At 53.1% G+C, this 17,300-nt stretch overlaps 1 protein-coding gene across 2 annotated transcripts; it reads right to left on the bottom strand.

Moving 5' to 3' along the window:
* Nucleotides 1–1,726: 1,726 nt before the first annotated feature.
* On the bottom strand, nucleotides 1,727–16,114 carry F2 (coagulation factor II, thrombin). 2 transcript variants are annotated; one of them, NM_173877.1, is given in 14 exon segments: nucleotides 1,727–1,991; nucleotides 2,126–2,196; nucleotides 8,466–8,647; nucleotides 8,890–9,063; nucleotides 9,562–9,729; nucleotides 10,711–10,837; nucleotides 10,913–11,047; nucleotides 11,343–11,657; nucleotides 12,868–13,004; nucleotides 13,102–13,207; nucleotides 14,585–14,635; nucleotides 14,865–14,889; nucleotides 15,504–15,667; nucleotides 16,012–16,095. In NM_173877.1, coding segments are annotated over 14 exon segments (1,878 nt in total). In that variant the 5' UTR covers nucleotides 16,091–16,095; the 3' UTR covers nucleotides 1,727–1,847.
* Nucleotides 16,115–17,300: the final 1,186 nt, after the last annotated feature.

Below are 17,300 nucleotides of genomic sequence, written 5' to 3'. Positions count from 1 at the left end.
GCTCCACCCACCTCTGAGCCCGGGGTTGAGAATCCCGCGTCCTAGAGGTGGTCACCGAGAGATCAGCGTCTCACACCGGAGGCAACTCCCTGGCACACACATCGTAGGCTGCAGTGCCCGCTTCCCTGAGTCAAACACACCCAACAGGAAGAGCAATAGGCCGAGGTCAGCTAGAAACTAGAGCTACGCAGAAGGGCAACGACGTGTCAGAGCTACGTGCCGTCCCGTACACTGCCCTCCGAGCACTGCACACAGGCACGTGCTGTGAAGACACCTTCAAGGTTCCACGGCTCCTAAGACTCCAAACCCTGTAAGAATCCACTTCCACAACGTGTTCCCATTTTTTAGGAAAACAAATTACTCCAGTCTGATAACCACGGTGGGAGTGGAAATTCCAGGCAGCAACAACCCCAGCACCTGGCTTTTTCAGGGCCCAGAGAAGGAAGTGGCTGAGGAACTTTCACCACACCAGGCAGCAGGGAGAACAAGAGCAGTGGTGACTCGTGGAGAGCTGACCAGGTGCCAGACGCTCTGCTAAGTACACAATGCCAATGGTCTCCTTTAATTCTCAAAACCTTATTAACGTCATCATATAGATCTTATACATAAGGGAACCGAGGCTCCGGGAAGTCAAGCGACTTAACCGTGGTTATCCCCCCACCCTTTTTTTTTCCCCTCTGCGCTTAGTGGCGGCTTGCAGAATCCTAGTTTCCTGACCAGGGATCAAACCTGGGCCCCAGCATTAGAAGCACAGAGTCCTAACCACAGGACCACCAGGGAATTCCCATGATTATCCTTTTTAAGGCTGACGCCAAAATATGGACTTCCCAGGTAGCTCAGATGGTAAAAAAAATCTGCCTGCAATGCAGGGCACCTGGGTTTGATCCCTAGGTTGAGAAGATCCCCCGGAGAAGGGAATGGCTACCCACTACAGTATTCTTGCCTAGAGAATTCCACGGACAGAGGAGCCTGGTGGGCTACAGTCCATGGCGTCACAAAGAGTCCCACGCGACTGAGCGACTAACACTTTCAGGCAGTCTGATGCTAGGGCCCCTACTCCAATCTGCTATCCCACAACCCTTGAGAGTGAAGATGCTTAAAATACCGAGCCTTTGGGGGGCATAGATCTGATACTTTAATAATCTGTGCTCAGTCACATCCAACTCTGCAGCCCCATGGAGTAGCTAGTTGCATTTCCCAGGCAAGAATACTGGAGAGGGGTGTCACTTCCTACTCCAGGGGATCTTCCCCACCCAGGGAGTGAACTGCCGTCCCCACCTCTTGCCTCTCCTGCGTTGATTGGCAGGGGGACTCTACCTCTAGCGCCACCTGGGACGTCCCTTAAAGACGTTAGATGGATGTAACTACTCCCCCCTCACTAGCCTGCCCTCCTCTTCTCTGGAGGCTTGTCCCAGGACAAGCTCTTCACAGTGCAGCACAGGCCTCAGTATCGCCTATATTTCAAGTCAGACGTAGGCCCTGCGTAGCCGTGTGGCCTTGAACAAGGTACTTCTCCAAGTCTCGGTTTACTACCTCGCGTGAGGATCGCATGAAATAATCCATGGACGCCCCAAGCCTGGAACATCTGAAATGCTAAGTTCAGGCTGCCATGTCCCCTCTCACCTGGCCCTGTTCTAGGGGTGGCAGGTCCCTCGCGTGCCGCTTGTCCAGGGGTGGGGCTGGCGCTTCCTGAGCTGCCCCATGAACAGCACTGGGAGTCCCGAGGCTCGTTGATAGAGTCACTTTTATTGAGAAAGATAGTTTTAGGAACAAACCACAAAAATAATTCATTCACTGGATTGGCCTCTGAGATTTTGCAGTGAGGAGCCTGGAATGTGGGTGGCTCCCTAACTTCCTAACCGATCAATGACTTTCTGTATCCACTTCTTCAGGCGGAAGACGTGTGTGTAGAAGCCATATTTTCCATCCCTGTCACAGCCTTCACCCCATGAGACGATGCCCATTTGATACCAGCGGTTGTTATAGGGGCTCTGAGGAAGAAATATGGGGTTTCCAATAGAGTGGAGTCCAAGGTAGGGTCAATTGATTGTTCCTGAATCCTCGGGTCCCTCCCGTCCACCCAGAAGGATCTCCCCACCAGTTCCGGGCCTTCGGAGACGCTTACCTTCATGACGAAGGGTCCCCCGCTGTCGCCCTCACAAGCGTCCCCTCGTTTGCCTTCACCAGGCTTGTAACCTTGAGAGAGAACCGCAGTGCTCAGGGAGTGACCAGCTCACGCTCCAGCCAGAGTGCCCCCCGACTGCTAGCCCTCCCTGACTGCGCATTGCCTCCCCCACGCATCCAACCCAGGCAGGTTTTGTCAGCTCTGTCTGCAACATGCAGCCCCAGTCCAGCCACTCTCGCCACTTCCGCACCCGGGCCCATCACACACCACTTTCTCCCCGAACCGCTGCTTTCTCTGCCTCTCCTTTCGCTGCCTCCAATCCAGTCTCCACCCAACAGGCAGAGTGACTTACAAAACCCACCAGACTGACAGGCAGCTGAGAAGAATGGCAGCTGCCTTTATCCAAACATCCCCAAGCACCCTCCGCAAACAACACAGAGGAACTTAAAGAACAATAGACGCTACACCATTGACATACGTGTAACCCAGAGAACACCCAGACTTCAAGCCGCTTTTATGTATCTAAAGGCTAACGTGTTAGTCGCTCCGCTGTGTCCAGCTCTCTGCAAACGCACGGACTGACGCCCACCAGGCTCCTCTGTCCGTGGAATTCTCCAGGCAAGAATACAGGAGTGGGCTGCCATTCCCTTCTCCAGGGGACCTCCCCAACCCAGGGATCGAACCCACGTCTCCCGCTTTGCAGGCAGGTTTGCAGGTTCTTTACCATCTGAGCCACCAGAGAAGCCCATTAGTTAGATACATCAATTAATGTACATTTACTAATGTATCTAACTATACATTTAATATCAAAACTTATGTGGAGATGAGGAGGGAAGAATACTAGATCAAAGAAATAGACGCATATGAGTTAGGAATCTTGTAAATAACCCCAAATCTGCAAAATGAATAGATGAAAACCAAGTAGATCTATACAAAGACACAAGACAACAATGAATATGAACAAAAATAGCTCAGCTAACAAAAAGTCCCCAAACACAAACATGAAACAGAAGAAAACTGTGACTGAATTAAGTGTCACGTGGGGAATTCCCTGATGGCCTAGAGGCTAGGATTCCAGGCCTTCATTGCCGTGACCCCAGTTCAATCCCCGGTCAGGGAACTGAGGTCCTGCAAGCTGCACGATACGGCCAAAAACGAGACAAGATATCCTCAAGCAAAATTTTGGTATGTGAAAAAGAATGAATCAGAAATTCAAAAATTAAATGGATAAAACAACAGTAAGTAGTTAAAAGCAGAAAGTGGTTGAAATGGAACTCAGACGAAGGGAAGAAAGGAAGCAACGGGACAGAATTAATATGTACAATATAGTCCCAGAAAACTTCATAGAAATAAAAGATCAGATGTGCATATTGAAAGGACCCACTGGGAGCCTGGCAAAGCTGATCTAAAACACTCAACTCTAAGACCTAGTCTAAAAAATTGAGACTTCAAAGATGAAGAAAATACCTTCAAGGCCTCCAAGCAAAAAAACCAACTCCCTTGCAAGAGCAAAAGAATTACACTTGGCATCAGACTTTGAAAACAACATCTGAAGTAAGTAACAATAAATTCAAGGGAGGAAAACTTAAACCATGGATTTCAAATCCAATGCTGCTGAACTTGAGGTATCAAAGCTACAGAAAACCAGTTAGTTACATACAAGCACTCAGGAAATTCTTTACCCATAACCCTCTTGAAAAATCTACTAGTGAAAAGCTTCATCCAACCAGGAGATGGATGCTTCAACAAAAGAGCTGATTAACTGCCAACAAGTAGAAAAAATACAATGAAAAGTATGAGAGGAGAAAAGAAAGAAGAAAGCACACTCCCTCTTATTGACTCCCTCCTATTGACTACACAACAATTCAGCGTCAGTTTCAGTTCAGTCGCTCAGGCGTGTCCAGCTCTTTGCAACCCCAGGGACCGCAGCACACCAGGCTTCCCTGTCCACCACCAACTCCCAGAGCTTGCTCAAACTCAAGTCCACTGAGTCGAAGATGTCATCCAACCATCTCATCCTCTGTCATCACCTTCTCCTCCCACCTTCAATCCTTCCCAGCATCAGGGTCTTTTCCAGTGAGTCAGTTCTTCACATCAGGTGGCCAAAGTATTGGAGTTTCAGCTTCAGCATCAATCCTTCCAACGAACACTCAGGACTGATTTCCTTTAGGATGGACTGGTTGGATCTCCTTGCAGTCCCAGGGACTCACAAGAGTCTTCTCCAATACCACAGTTCAAAAGCATCAATTCTTCAGTGCTCAGCTTTCTTTATAGTCCAACTCTCACATCCATACATGACTACTGGAAAAGCCATAGCTTTGACTAGACGGACCTTTGTTGACAAAGTAATGTCTCTGCTTTTGACTATGCTGTCTAGGTTGGTCATAACTTTCCTTCCAAGGAGTAAGCGTCTTTTAATTTCATGGCTGCAGTCACCATCTGCAGTGATTTTTGGAGCCCAGAAAAAGTCAGCCACTGTCTCCACTGTTCCCATCCACACAACAATTAAAAGACTAGAAGAAGAAGAAAAAAAAAAAAAAAAGACTAGAAGAAACTAAGGGCATTTCAAAAAGGGGAAAAGACCAAAGATAATGACCAGAGCAAAAGTGCAACCCTTCCTAGTTATATGGAATGGTTTGAAACAGCTCACAACATCAACAACACATTTGGATCAGGAACTGCCGATGGGCGTACAGCGTAGTGGTGGTTCAAGAACTTTTGCAGAGGAGACGAGAGTCTTGAAGATGAGGAGCATAGTGGCCAGCCATTGGAAGCTGACAAAACAATCGAGAGGATCATCAGAGCTGATCCTCTTACAGCTACACGAGAAGAGGCTGACGAACTCAGCATCAGCCATTCAACAGTAGTTGGGCATTTGAAGCAAATTGGAGAGGTGGAAAAGCTCAGTAAGTGGGTGTCTCATGAGCTGACCACAAATCAAAAACATCGTCTTCTCTTACTCCACACAAAAACAGCTAATCATTTCTCGACTGGATTGTGATGTGCTCAATGAGTGGATTTTATGTGACAACCAGCGATGACCAGCTCAGTTGCTGAACCAAGAAGAGGCTCCAAAGCACTTCCCAAAGCCAACTTGCACCAAAAAAGGTCACGGTCACCGTGTGCTGGTCTGCTGCCCGTCTGATCCGCTACAGCTTTCTGAATCCCAGAGAAACTGTTACATCCGAGATGTATGCTCAGCAAATCGACGAGATGCACCAAAACTGCACACCTGCGCTGGCATCGCTCAGCAGAAAGGGCCCGATTCTTGGTGACAACACTCAACCGCACACTGTACAACCCAGCTTCAAAAGCTGAGCGAACTGGGCTCAAGTTTTGCCTCATCCATCACATTCATCTGACCTCTCGCCAACAACGACCATGCCTTCAAGCATCTCAACGACTCTTTGCAGGGAATAACGCTGCCACAACCAGGAGGAGGCAGAAAACGCTTTCTGAGAGTTCACTGAATCCCGAAGCACGGATTCTTATGCTACAGGAATAAGCAAACTTCTTTCTCACTGACAAAAACATGTTGATAGTAATGGTTCCAATTTTGATTAATAAAGATGTGTTTGAGCCTAGCTATAATGATTTAATGGAGAAGGAAATGGCAACCCACTCCAGTGTTATTGCCTGGAGAATCCCAGGGACGGAGGAGCCTGGTGGGCTGCCGTCTATGGGGTCGCACAGAGTCGGACGCAACTGAAGTGACTTAGCATAATGATTTAAAATTCATGATCCAAAACCACAAAAAAAAAAAAAAGGCAACTACATTTGCACCAACCTATTAATACTTCCTACACTGATCCTACAAAGTCATCCATGAGGGGTAGAACAACTTCTAAACTCCTGTTCATGTCGACATTTTGACTTCTTTCCATGAATCACAAATGTTCTTAATGGCATCTAGAATGGTGAGTCCTTTCCATAAGCTTTTCAATTTACTTTGCCCAGATCCATCAGAGGAATGACCATCTATGGCAGCTATAGCCTTATGAAATGCATTTCTTAAAATCCTAAGACTTGAAAGCCAAAACCACTTCTTGACCCATGGGCTGCAGACTGGATATTATGTTAGCAGGCATGGAAACATTAATCTTGTGGGGTGTCTTCATCAGAGCTCTTGGGTAACCAGGTGCATTGTCAAGGAGAAGGAATATTTTGAAAGGAATCTTTTTCTGAGCATCAGGTCTCAACAATGGACTTAAAACACTCAGTAATCTATATTGTAAGCAGATGCGCTGTCATCAGGCTTTGCTGTTCCATTTAGGGAACACAGGAAGAGTAGACTTAACATCATTCTGAAGGGCTGGTGGCTCAAGTGGTAAGAATCTGCCTCCAATGCAGAAGACCTGGGTTTGATCCCTGAGACAGGAAGATTCTCTGAAGAAAGAAATGGCAACCCATTCTAGTACTCCTGCCTAGAAAATTCCATGGACAGAGGAGCCTGGCTGGCTACAGTCCATGGGGTCACAAAGAGTTGGACATGACTGAGCGACTAACTCTTTAAGGGCCCTAGGATTTTCTTAAGGGTAAAGGAACATTGGCTTCAACTTTAAGTCACCAGCTGTATCAGCCCCTAACAAGAGAGCCAGTCCATCCTTTAAAGCTTTGAAGCCAGGCACTGACTTCTCCTCTTAACTATGAGAGTCCTAGAGGGCATCTTCTTCCAGGATGAGGCGCTTTCGTCTGCACTGGAAATCATCGGTTTAGTACAGTCATTGTCATGAATTATCTTAACTGAATCCTCTGAATAACTTGCTGCTTCACCTTGCACTTGGATGTTATGAAGATAGCTTCTTTCCCTAAACCTCATGAATCAATCTCTGCTAGCTTCTAAGTTTTGGCTTAAGGGAATGTTGTGGCTAATTCTATCCAGACCATTAACACTTTCTTCATGTCACTAATCAGGCTGTTTTGCTTTCTTATCATTTATATGTTCACTATAGTAGCACTTTTTTTTTGGTGGGGGAGTGGGTCACACTGCATAGCATGCAGCATCTTAGTCCCCTGACCAGGGATTGAGCCTGTGCCCCTGCAGTGGAAGCATGGAATCTTAACCACTGAACCGCCAGGGAAGTCTCTAGAAGAGCACCTTTACTTTCCCTTTAGAAGTTTTCCTTTGCACTTACAGCTTGGCTAACTGTTTGACACAAGAGGCCTAGGTTTACATGCCTTGCTCCTTAAGCTTAATCATTTCTAGCTTTTGATTTAAGATGAGACAGATGCAGCTCTTCCTTTCACTTGAACCCTTAGAGGCTATGGTAGCCTTATTAACTGGCCTAATTGCTATAGTGTTGTGTCTCAGAGAATAGAGGCCAGAGGAAAGAGGGATCTATATGGGTGTAGCTCCTGATGCCCCAAAACAATTACAATAGTAACATCTGATCACAGATCACCATAACAAATATAATAATGATGAAATAATTACACATTGTAAGAATTACTAAAATGTCCAGAGGGATGGTATGGGGAGGGAGGAGGGAGGAGGGTTCAGCATGGGGAACACATGTATACCTGTGGCGGATTCATTTTGATTTATGGCAAAACCAATACAATATTGTAAAGTTAAAAAATAAAATAAAATTTAAAAAAAATTACTAAAACGTGACACAGAAACATGAAGTGAGCAAATGTTGGTAAAATGGCTCCCGTAGACTTGACTCAAACCTTCAATTTGTACAACAAACAAAAAAAACCCACAATATCTGGGAAGGGCAATAATGCAAAGCAAAAACCTAAGCACCCATCTACAAATGAACAGATGAAGAAGATACAGCATATACATACACACACACACACACACAATATTACTCAGCCTTTAAAAAAGAATGAAATTCTGCCATTTGCCATAACATGGCTGGACCTAGAGGGCAGCGTGCTTAGTGAAATAAGAAAGACTGACAGGGACAAATACCGTGTTATCACTTATCTGTGGAATCCAAAAAATAAAACAGATGAATATAATGAAACAGAAACAGACCCACTGACAGAGAACAAACTAGGAATTGCCAGCAGGGAGAGGGAGGTGCGGAGGGGCAAGACGGGGCTGGGGGTTAAGAGAGAGAAACTACCGCATCCCATCTAAATAACCAAGATACACTGGCCAGCGCAGGGAAATACAGCCATCATTTTGTAATAGCTTTAAATGGAGTATAAGCTATCGACACACTGAATCACTGTGTTGTACACCTGACACTAATATTGTGTATCAACTATATTCAAATAAAATGTGTAATACACAAGCAAATAAAGCGAAGCCAGGCCTTGAACACAGGCCCGCGCTGTTAACGGGTCTCATCCTCCCACCGCAGCCCCGCCCGCCCAGGGCACTTGCCGGCACAGAACATGTTGTCGGTGATGCGGATCCGGGTGGAGGCCTTGCACACGGGCCGCTCCACGAGAGGCAGGTTGACCACCTGGAGGACGCTGGGCTGCACCTCGGCCACGCTGGTGGTCCACGTCTCCCTCCGGTTGCCCCAGCCCGTCACCCGCCCTTTGAACCCAGCGTGGAGCAGCCTTTGGGGAAGGGAGAAGGACCCAGTGAGAACACACCCGCCCAGGAGCCTCCTGGCCCCAACACCACCCCGTAGAGACTCGAGCCTAAGACCCCCGTGGCAGGAAGGCCCGAGGCCTGGAAATGGGAAGGAGCTTCGGCAAGGCAACAGGATGTGAGAGTTGGGCCCAGAACCCAGCCCAGGCCCCCTCAGCCTCAAGCCGCCCCCTCCACCACCCCCCCGCTGCCCTCCTGGCTGCCCAACTTGGCTGCTGTCTGCTTGTCGGGCAGGCACACGGGGTGGATGTAGTCGGATAACTCGATGGGCCTCTTGAGCTTCAGCAGGGCGATGTCCCGGTCCAGATTCTCCTTCCAGTTGTACCTGGGGTGGATGTAGATCTTGTCCAGCATGGAGATCTTTTCAACCTTCCGCTCATACCTGTGCAGACCCCAGCAGAGAAAAAAGAGAAGCTGCAGGCCACCCAGGGAGGTCGGCAGATTCCTCAAGGAGGCAAACTGCCTGCCCTCAGGGGCTGGAAGTCAGGGTAAACATCGGACCAGCTCCCGCCTTGGCAGGCCCCAGGCAGCTTCTTCTCGGCCTGAAGCTGCCCCGGAGCTTCAGGATCAAGCAGCCCAGGCAGTAGCGGGAGGGACACAGGCTGCAGGCCCTGACCCAAACGACCTCTACTCAGGGCTCACGCCTGGGCCGCGTCCTGATGCCTGGGGGGCGCCAAGGGCAGGCCAGGACTCTGCTCTCTGCCAAGCCTTTTAGTTTCCCTGTCCCCAGGTCCAAGCTTTAGTCAGGACATGGCCAAATCGACTTTACAGTAGGGACTGCTGGGTTTTCTACCGTGAGAGACGTACACAGACATACCCCGGTGTCTCAGAGCCACGGGGCCCGCACAGTCCCGCCGCACACCTGGGGGCCCCTCCGCACCTGGTGCGGGAGTGCTTGCCGATGCGCACCAGCAGGTCATCCACGGTGAAGTTCTTGTCCCAAGGCGGGTACAGGAGACAGTGGGCAGCCGTGAGGACCCAGCGGTCACTGATGAGGCTGGCCCCACAGAGCAGCTCCTGGGGACTCTTACGAAAGAGCATCACCTGCCTGAGGCGGGAAGCCGGAAGCATTAGGTGGTGGCAGGGTTGGGCGGGGGGCTGCCCCATTCACCAGCCCTACAAGCAGAAAGGTCCGTCTTAGTCAAAGCTATGGTTTTTCCAGTGGTCATGTATGGATGTGAGAATTGGACCATAAAGAAGGCAGAGCGCCGAAGAATTGATGCTTTTGAACTGTGGTGTTGGAGAAGACTCTTGAGAGTCCCCTGGACAGCAAGGAGATCCAACCTGTCAATCTAAAGGAAATAAATTCTGAATATTCATTAGAAGGACTGATGCCGACCCTGCAGTCCTTTGGCCACCTGATGCGAAGAGCTGACTCACTGGAAAAGACCCTGATGCTGGGAAAGATTGAGGGTGGGAGGAGAAGGGGACGACAGAGGATGAGATGGTTGGATGGTGTCACCGACTCAATGGACATGAGTTTGGGCAAACTCTGGGAGATAGTGAAGGACAGGGAAGCCTGGTGTGCTGCAGTCCATGGGATTGCAGAGAGTTGGACACGACTTAGTGACTGAACAACAAAAACAAGCGTAAAGTCCCAAGTTTAAGAACTAATTAGAGCTAACTGCTGGGCCCAGACCCCAGCTTGACCTGGCCACCCTTGGGGACAGGGCATCCATGTGACACGAAGAGGCAGCCACCTGCATTTTGCTTCCACCGCATTGAGCTTTTTCCAGGCCACAGTTGGCACAGCCTAGCAGAGAATCAAAGAACTGGAATCGAGTCCTGCTATGTAACCCATTCACTAACAGCATCATTTAGACGAGTCCCTTAAGCGCTCTGAGCCTCAGCTTCACCATCTGATTTGGAGAAGTAACAAACCCAAATCTAAGTAGGTGACAGTGAGGATTCGATGCGATGCTGGTGTGGCTAGGTTACCAGTGGAGCCTAAGTCTGTGAGCGCGGAGAAGGCTCCGGGGCGCGTGGTGGGGGGCGGGGAGAGGGCACGGGGGAGGCGAGGAGCACGCACCAGGGCGAGAGGCCAACCTCCGCGTCCTGACCCTCCACGATGCGCCCCTCGATGTAGGACTCGAAAAGCTCCTTCTCCGTTTGGTCCTGCACCTGCTTCTTCTCGAACAGGGGTCGCAGGCCACAGTCTAAGGGGCAAGCGGGACCGTGAGAGGTGGAGCGCCGCCACGCCCCGCCCGCACGCCGTGACCCCCACACCTTACCGGCCTCCCCGGCGCCAAAGGTCTTCTCGTTGAAGAAGGGCTGGAAATGGTCCTCAGACGTGCGTCCCTCGATGGCCGCGTCCGGGTCCGGGTCCTCACCCAGCCTGTCTCCCAGGTCTCCATCCACCGGCTCCTCTGCAGGGACCCAGACACGGGCTGCGGCTGGGCCGGGCCATGCCACACCCGCTGCCTGGACTGCCCCGAGCCCGCACCCCGGGGAGGCCGTGTGGCGGCGGTTAAGAGCGCACCTTACTAGCGAACCGCAGCTCGCGGGCCTCACTGGCCTCAGCTGTGGGCAGGGGCTAGGCTCGCCCCTACCTGGCTCAGGAAGGCCCTGTGCCCACGTGGGAAGCCCGAGGCCAGGGAAGGCTCCGCTCCCGCTCTGACCGCCAGGCCCCGTCCTCTCTCGGCCCCGGCCCTGCCCTCTCACCGCAGTAGTTCAGGTCACAATACTCAAAGTCGCCAGGCTGGTCGGCCACGTAGCACCAGGCGCCCTCCTCGTCCCCGTCTGGGTTGCGGCAGAAGTTCTCCGCCAGGGGCACGGCCGGGTTGAAGTCCTGGTCCTTGCTCAGGGCCTTGGCCTGCTCGCTGCTCCAGGCAAGGCAGCGGGACCCGCGTGTGGTCACCGCCAGCCGCCCCCGGTACTCCCGGCCGCGGTCCGGGACGCATGTTTCCAGTAGAGGCGACTGACTGGTAGTGGAGCCTCCCGACCGGGGGATCACCTCCACTGTGACTCGGTCCTGGCCTGGTGGGTGAGGAGAGAGAGGGGGCAGAGAGCGTTGGACCACAGTGGAGCCAGACAGGATGGGAAGCTCTGCCCCCTGACCTTTGACCTGTACGATGTCAAGTCACTTAACCTCTCTGAGCCGCATTCGGCTTGCCTGTGAAAGGGATCTCTAATGAGGTTTTTTTTTGCAGGGTTGTTGAGATTTAAACAAAAGATATGGCGCAAGTGTCTGGGGCGTGACTAGCCAGGGATGGTACCCAGGTTTCACCTCCTGCGCTATCTGTACTCTACTGCTAGTGCCCGCCCAGAGTCTAAGGGATTCTGTGTTTTCACAAAGACCCAGTACGAAAGACAGCTGGATCGACTGAGGATGACAAAAGAGAGCAACCCATGTTTGCTAGATTGAGTTACTGGCACTAATTCTTTATCCCTGCCTGAATCCACACCCTCTGTCCTGTTATTTTATAAACAAAGTGTAGCCTCCACCTCTCAACCTTGGCCTTGATCACTTGACTTGCTCTGGCCAAATGTGGGCAGAACTGACTGCCAGTGTCTGTGCTTCTGTTCACTGATTGGTATTTCTGCCATCCCCACGGAAGGAGCTGCAGCCTTTCTGCCTCCCTCACCGTGGAAGAGCAGACCTAGACCCACCCACCCGAGGAGCTGAGCTCAGCTGGACCCACTGTTTGAAGCGGGGCCCCCCACCGAGCCCAGCCTACATCTGGACCCCACAGACGCATGAGCGAGTGTGGCTGCAAGGAGCAGAGCCACCCCAGCCGACCCCAGCAGACACATAAAAAATACACGCTTACTGGTGTCTGCCCCCGAGCTTTTGTGGCTTGTTGGTCATTTTGTGGGCTCTGCGGCACTATTGTGACTATAGCTAGCTGCCACGAGATGGGAATTAATAATGAGAATCATGCAGGGCTGGACTGTACGAGGCTTGCTGTTGGCACTCAAAAAAGGGCATGTGGACTGAGATGGTTAGGAAGGGCTTCCTGGAGAGAAGAAGGCCCGGAGCAGGAAGGAAAGCATATTTAGAATGAGCCACGTCCTGGATTGTACGGAAGCAAAAGCTGTGGAGGGAGAGGAGGAGGCTGGAAGTGGACTTGCTTTGGCCTCCTGATGTCACTAACCGGAAAGTGTCTAACTAACCCGGGTCAGAGGGTGCTGGCATCTCGATTCCCGTCCTGGCTGTGGCCTTGGGCCACCGACCGCCCCCGCTCACCGCACACCGGGACGCTGCACTCTTCTCTCCGCAGAGTCGGGGATGTGGTGTAGCACCAGGGCCCAGTAATGCTGCCATCCGGGTTGCGGCAAAAATTCTCCCGCAGGTCAGCCCCCGGGTGGGTGGTAGAGTTGATTCTGGAATAGAAAGCATCTCAGCAAGAAGCCCGCCCCCGCCACCCGCAGTGTCTCCTCGCCCCCGGCGTCTCAGCAGACAGGCCTGCCCGTCACTCACTCTGGCTTATGTGGGTAGCGACTTCTCCACAGCTGGCACTCGATGCCTGACCGGGTGACGCTCACGTTCCCTCGGTAGTTCATCCCCACACCTTCAGCGCAGTTTCCTGCGGAGACCCCAGTCCAGGTGTCTGCCGCTGAGGACTTGTCCACCCGCCCTTCTGTCCTCGTAAAGCTCTGTCGGTCCCTCCCCTCCAAGCTACTTCTGCTCCATGACCCTTAACTTGCCTTCACTCAGCACTTCCTTTGTACCCAGCAGGCACCCAACATTCACTGAGCGCCCCCTGTGTGACAGCCATGTGCCAGGCGCTGTGCCCGGGACCAAGAACACAGCGATGAATAAGGCGGTCGGAGCCACGATAGGTCCCTGCCCTCACGGAGCTCATATCCAGCGGCTCCCCACCACGGACTGAAAGCGTGAACGAGGTCCTTAGAATCTGGCCCTGGTCTGCCTGTCCTGTTGTCTTCGTCCTCAGCCTAAGGGCCTTTGCGTACGCTTTTGCACACACCTTGGCCTTGGCCTTGGCCTGCTTTCCTGTTTGTTCATCAGTGCATCCCACCCATACAAGTAAAACTACTCCTGGGGAGTGGTCCTTGATTCTGCCAGCTAACGAAACTCTCCCTCTTCTGGAATTCTCTGGGCACCTGGAACAGAACTTTTCCATCAATTAATTTGATGTTTTGTATTTTTGCTTTCCTATGAAACTATGAGCTCCCTCATTCTCTTAAAATTCCCAGCACTTGACCATAGAGCTTGACAGATTGCAGAGGTTTGATGAGAGGTCTACTGAATAAACCCTTAACCCACGAAAGCGTGGCCAGTGGTTAAAGCTGTGCTGCGGGGCCTACTGCCACACTAACGGTGTATTCGGGACGCGATGGAGGAGGGATGATGTGCCCGGGAGGCCTGGCAGGGTGGTGCATTTGCACTAGTTCCTGAAGGGCGGCGCGGGGTGGGGTGGTTCCCCAGTGAGGGCTCTCCGGGGGAGATAATCGTGCTAACAGGGGCCAGGATCTGACATATCTTGGCCTGTTTAGAGAAATGCTTGCTTTCAGGAAGCGGGGGCTCTGGGTTCAGGGTTGGTGAGATGGGAGAGAAGGCTAGAAGGGAAGGTTAAGGTCAGAACCCACTAAGTTCACCAGGCTAAGAAGCCTGTGCTTTATTCTGGGGACAACAGGGGCGGTGTTGGAGAATGAATGTGACGTTATCGAAGCTCTGCCTTAGGGACACGGGGAAGACTGATTGGCATGGGCAGGGGCTTGGCTGAGAATGAGGCCTTAGCATTAACTCATGACGCGTTCATTCATTTCCTCCTCCACAATGAATCATCGCACGGATGATTGCCAGGCATACAGCCAGGGGCAAAGACGCATCCTTGACCTCAGGAACAGAAAGGCCACCGCCCCCCACCCCCGGGCCTCGACTCCTACCCCACCCCTACTTTGCACACGGGGGTCTCCCCACCCCCATGTCAGTTCCTCACCTTCCAGACATTCATTGAGCTTTTCTCGAGGATTTCTCGCTGACTCACAAGCTAGAAAAGACCCAGAGACACCACTGAGATTGAGGTGGGGACGGGACAAGTAAAGGGTAGGACAGCGCTCAGAAACAGAGGGGCGGGCAGACAATGGAAGGAAGGGAGGAACGAGGCAGGGGCGCAGGGATGGGCGGCTGGGCGGACCAGAAGCCTCTCTGGGGTGGAGCACTCTGCAGCTGGGGTCCCCAGGACTCCCCTCCCAGAGCAAAGTCTTCCGCGTGTTCACCTGTGTACTTGGCCCAGAACGCATCCTGAAAAACAAGGCTGAGTATGAGGCTGTGGCAGGATCCCTTTTGCTTTTTAGAGTCAACTTTGTCTTCTCCCTATACGCCCCCCCTTTCCCTTACTCTGGTTACTCCCCGGGGACATGAGGGGAGCAGCCTGTACCCCTCCACCCTCCCAGGTCAGCCAAGACCGAAAGGGATTTCTGTGGAGGGTGGTAAACTGGCGGAGGGGCCCAGGCGGAGCCCCGGGGAAGGGAAGGCTGCTCAGGGCTCCCGGGACACTGAGCCCCACGCCTGACGGGAGCCCCAGCACCCCAGGGCACAGAAGTCACAGCAGACCTAAAGCTGAGCCACGCGGCCAGCGCCAGCCGCTCCAGAGATCCCAATGCAGACAGACGGCTAAAGACTGAGGAGCCCCCTTCCCTCGAAGCCCTGGAGCCTTGCCGGACCCTGGGGCCTTGACAGAGCCAAGGCGCTGGGCCCTCCCAGAGAGACCGAGCTGTTCATCCCAGCGGCCCAGTGAAGCAGGGCCCACACGACGCGATCAACAGAAAGCTGCCGGGTTCCTCCATCCCCGACTCTGTGCTCCTGCAGCTGGGACCCCTTGGAGGGAGCCAGGACCTGCCTCACCGGGGCCTCACCGTGGCACTGAGAGACTCCAGGGCCTCGAAGGCCTCCTCGCGGCTGCATGGCTCCTCCAGGCACTCTCGCTCCAGGTTGCCCTTCCGCACCTCCTCCAGGAAGCCCTTGTTGGCACGGCGGGCCCTCTGGAGCAGCGAGGATGCTTGCTGATGGGCCAGGAACACTGCAGGGGGGAGGAGGCTGGGACGATGGCCACCGTGGGGGCAGGAGGCAAGCTCTGCTGGCTTCCGAAACGGGGGAGGGGGACTCCGGGATGGCGGCAGGCCCCGGAAGGCTGCTAGTGGCAGCCCACTAGCCCTCTCCTTTCATGGGTCACCCCCAGCCCACCTTCCATATTGCCTGAGAGCAGTAGTCACTGTCTGTCCGGCCCGGAGCGGCCGGGTCCTTCCCTGAGCTGGACATGGTGAGGATCTGGGGACCAGCCCTGTTTCTCTCGGTGGAGACCCCCAGCCCACAGACCCACACCGCAGTCCGCCAGCCTATCACAGCTTCCAGCGCCCCCCTTACCATGCTGGCTGTGCACGAGGCTGAACAGGGCAGCCAGGGCCAGGCAGCCAGGCAGCCGCGGGCCTCGGACGCGCGCCATGGTGTATCCGCTCCGGCACTCTGCGGGCTGGTCCTGACCCCACCGGGTTAATGTTGAACCAACGTGAAGAAATCAGCCGGGAAGCGGAGGTCAGCGGGTCAGGGCCATAGGGACACGTGGATGGAGAGCCCACCCCCGCCATCCTGGGAGGAAGCCCCAGAGCGGAGCCCAGACGTGCTGCCACCATCCAGCCTCTCCCTCTCCGGGGTCAGTGGGGTCACAGGGTTCTCCTGCAGGCTCCTTCCTACCTAACACACGGTGATGGTTGCTTTGACCTCTGTGAGCCTGTCTCCTCCTCTGGGCGGTGGGGAGAGTGTCCTGCTGTAGAGACTGAAGGAGATTCTTAATTTAGAGGGGAGCTTAGTGAGCAGCAGCTGTGTGCAGGAAAGCCTGCGGGGAGGGCTGTGGAGTCCACCGTCCACATGTAAGGAAATGGAGGGCAGGGTGTGGCCACCCGGCCGCACACGGAGGGTCCCACGTCCCCGCCCTGCCTGGGAGCTGGGGAGGCGTGTTTGTGTGTAGCGGTTGCCAGGAGGAAGAGTCGGGCCCTGGGCCTCCCAGGCCTCTGGTCTATCTTCGTTCCCAGGTCACCCAGGACCGGTGGCCTGCAGGGGCAGCTCATACCCCCACACCCACCGACCTCCAGGGCAGGGCCCTCCCTCTCCCCCGGCCTGTCTGCCCTGGGGCCGGGCCTCCCCTATTCCCCGATTGCAGTATGAAAGGTAAATATTAGTCCTGGGTCTAATTAGGACAGAGGGCCAAAGAGCAGGAACACAGGGAGCACGGGTTTTTGCCTCGCCATCCTCTGGGCCTAGCCGTTTGGGGTCTGGACTGAGGTCATGTCCAGTGTGGGAAGATCGCAGGGAGAGGCCCAGGGCAGAGCGGGGGATGGAGGGGTGGCAGGGAACTAGCGACCAGGGCTCAAAGGAGTCAGCTCAACTCCTGGGTGGCCCCGTTCCACTGTATATATATATTTACGTTATACACGCACTCATTCCTACTTTTCTATGTATTTTAAAAACTGAGGTTTAGCTTGAATACAACAATGTTGAAACAACTCACAGCGTTTCACTCAAACTGTTATTATACACACACTCACGTGACCACCACCAACTCAAGAAGAGGACATTTCCAGCCCCCAACAGACTCCTTTGAGTCATTCCTGAGATAATCACTACTCTAACCACCATCGTTATTACCATAGATCAGT

Source organism: Bos taurus, chromosome 15 (genome assembly GCF_002263795.3).
Source record: "Bos taurus isolate L1 Dominette 01449 registration number 42190680 breed Hereford chromosome 15, ARS-UCD2.0, whole genome shotgun sequence".
In the NCBI taxonomy this organism is placed as follows: domain Eukaryota; kingdom Metazoa; phylum Chordata; class Mammalia; order Artiodactyla; family Bovidae; genus Bos; species Bos taurus.
Note: the sequence above shows the minus strand (reverse complement) of the source record. Positions and strands in the feature narration are given on the sequence as shown.

Excerpts from the sequence above, each read along its gene's own strand:
- F2 (XM_005216401.5), bottom strand. The coding sequence starts at position 16,090 with ATGGCGCGCGTCCGAGGCCCGCGGCTGCCTGGCTGCCTGGCCCTGGCT. Across the intron at positions 15,668-16,011 it reads CCTCGTGCACAGCCAGCATG|TGTTCCTGGCCCATCAGCAA; the intron begins GTAAGGGGGGCG and ends TCCCCCCTGCAG. Across the intron at positions 11,048-11,342 it reads TTGTGACCTGAACTACTGCG|AGGAGCCGGTGGATGGAGAC; the intron begins GTGAGAGGGCAG and ends GGGTCCCTGCAG.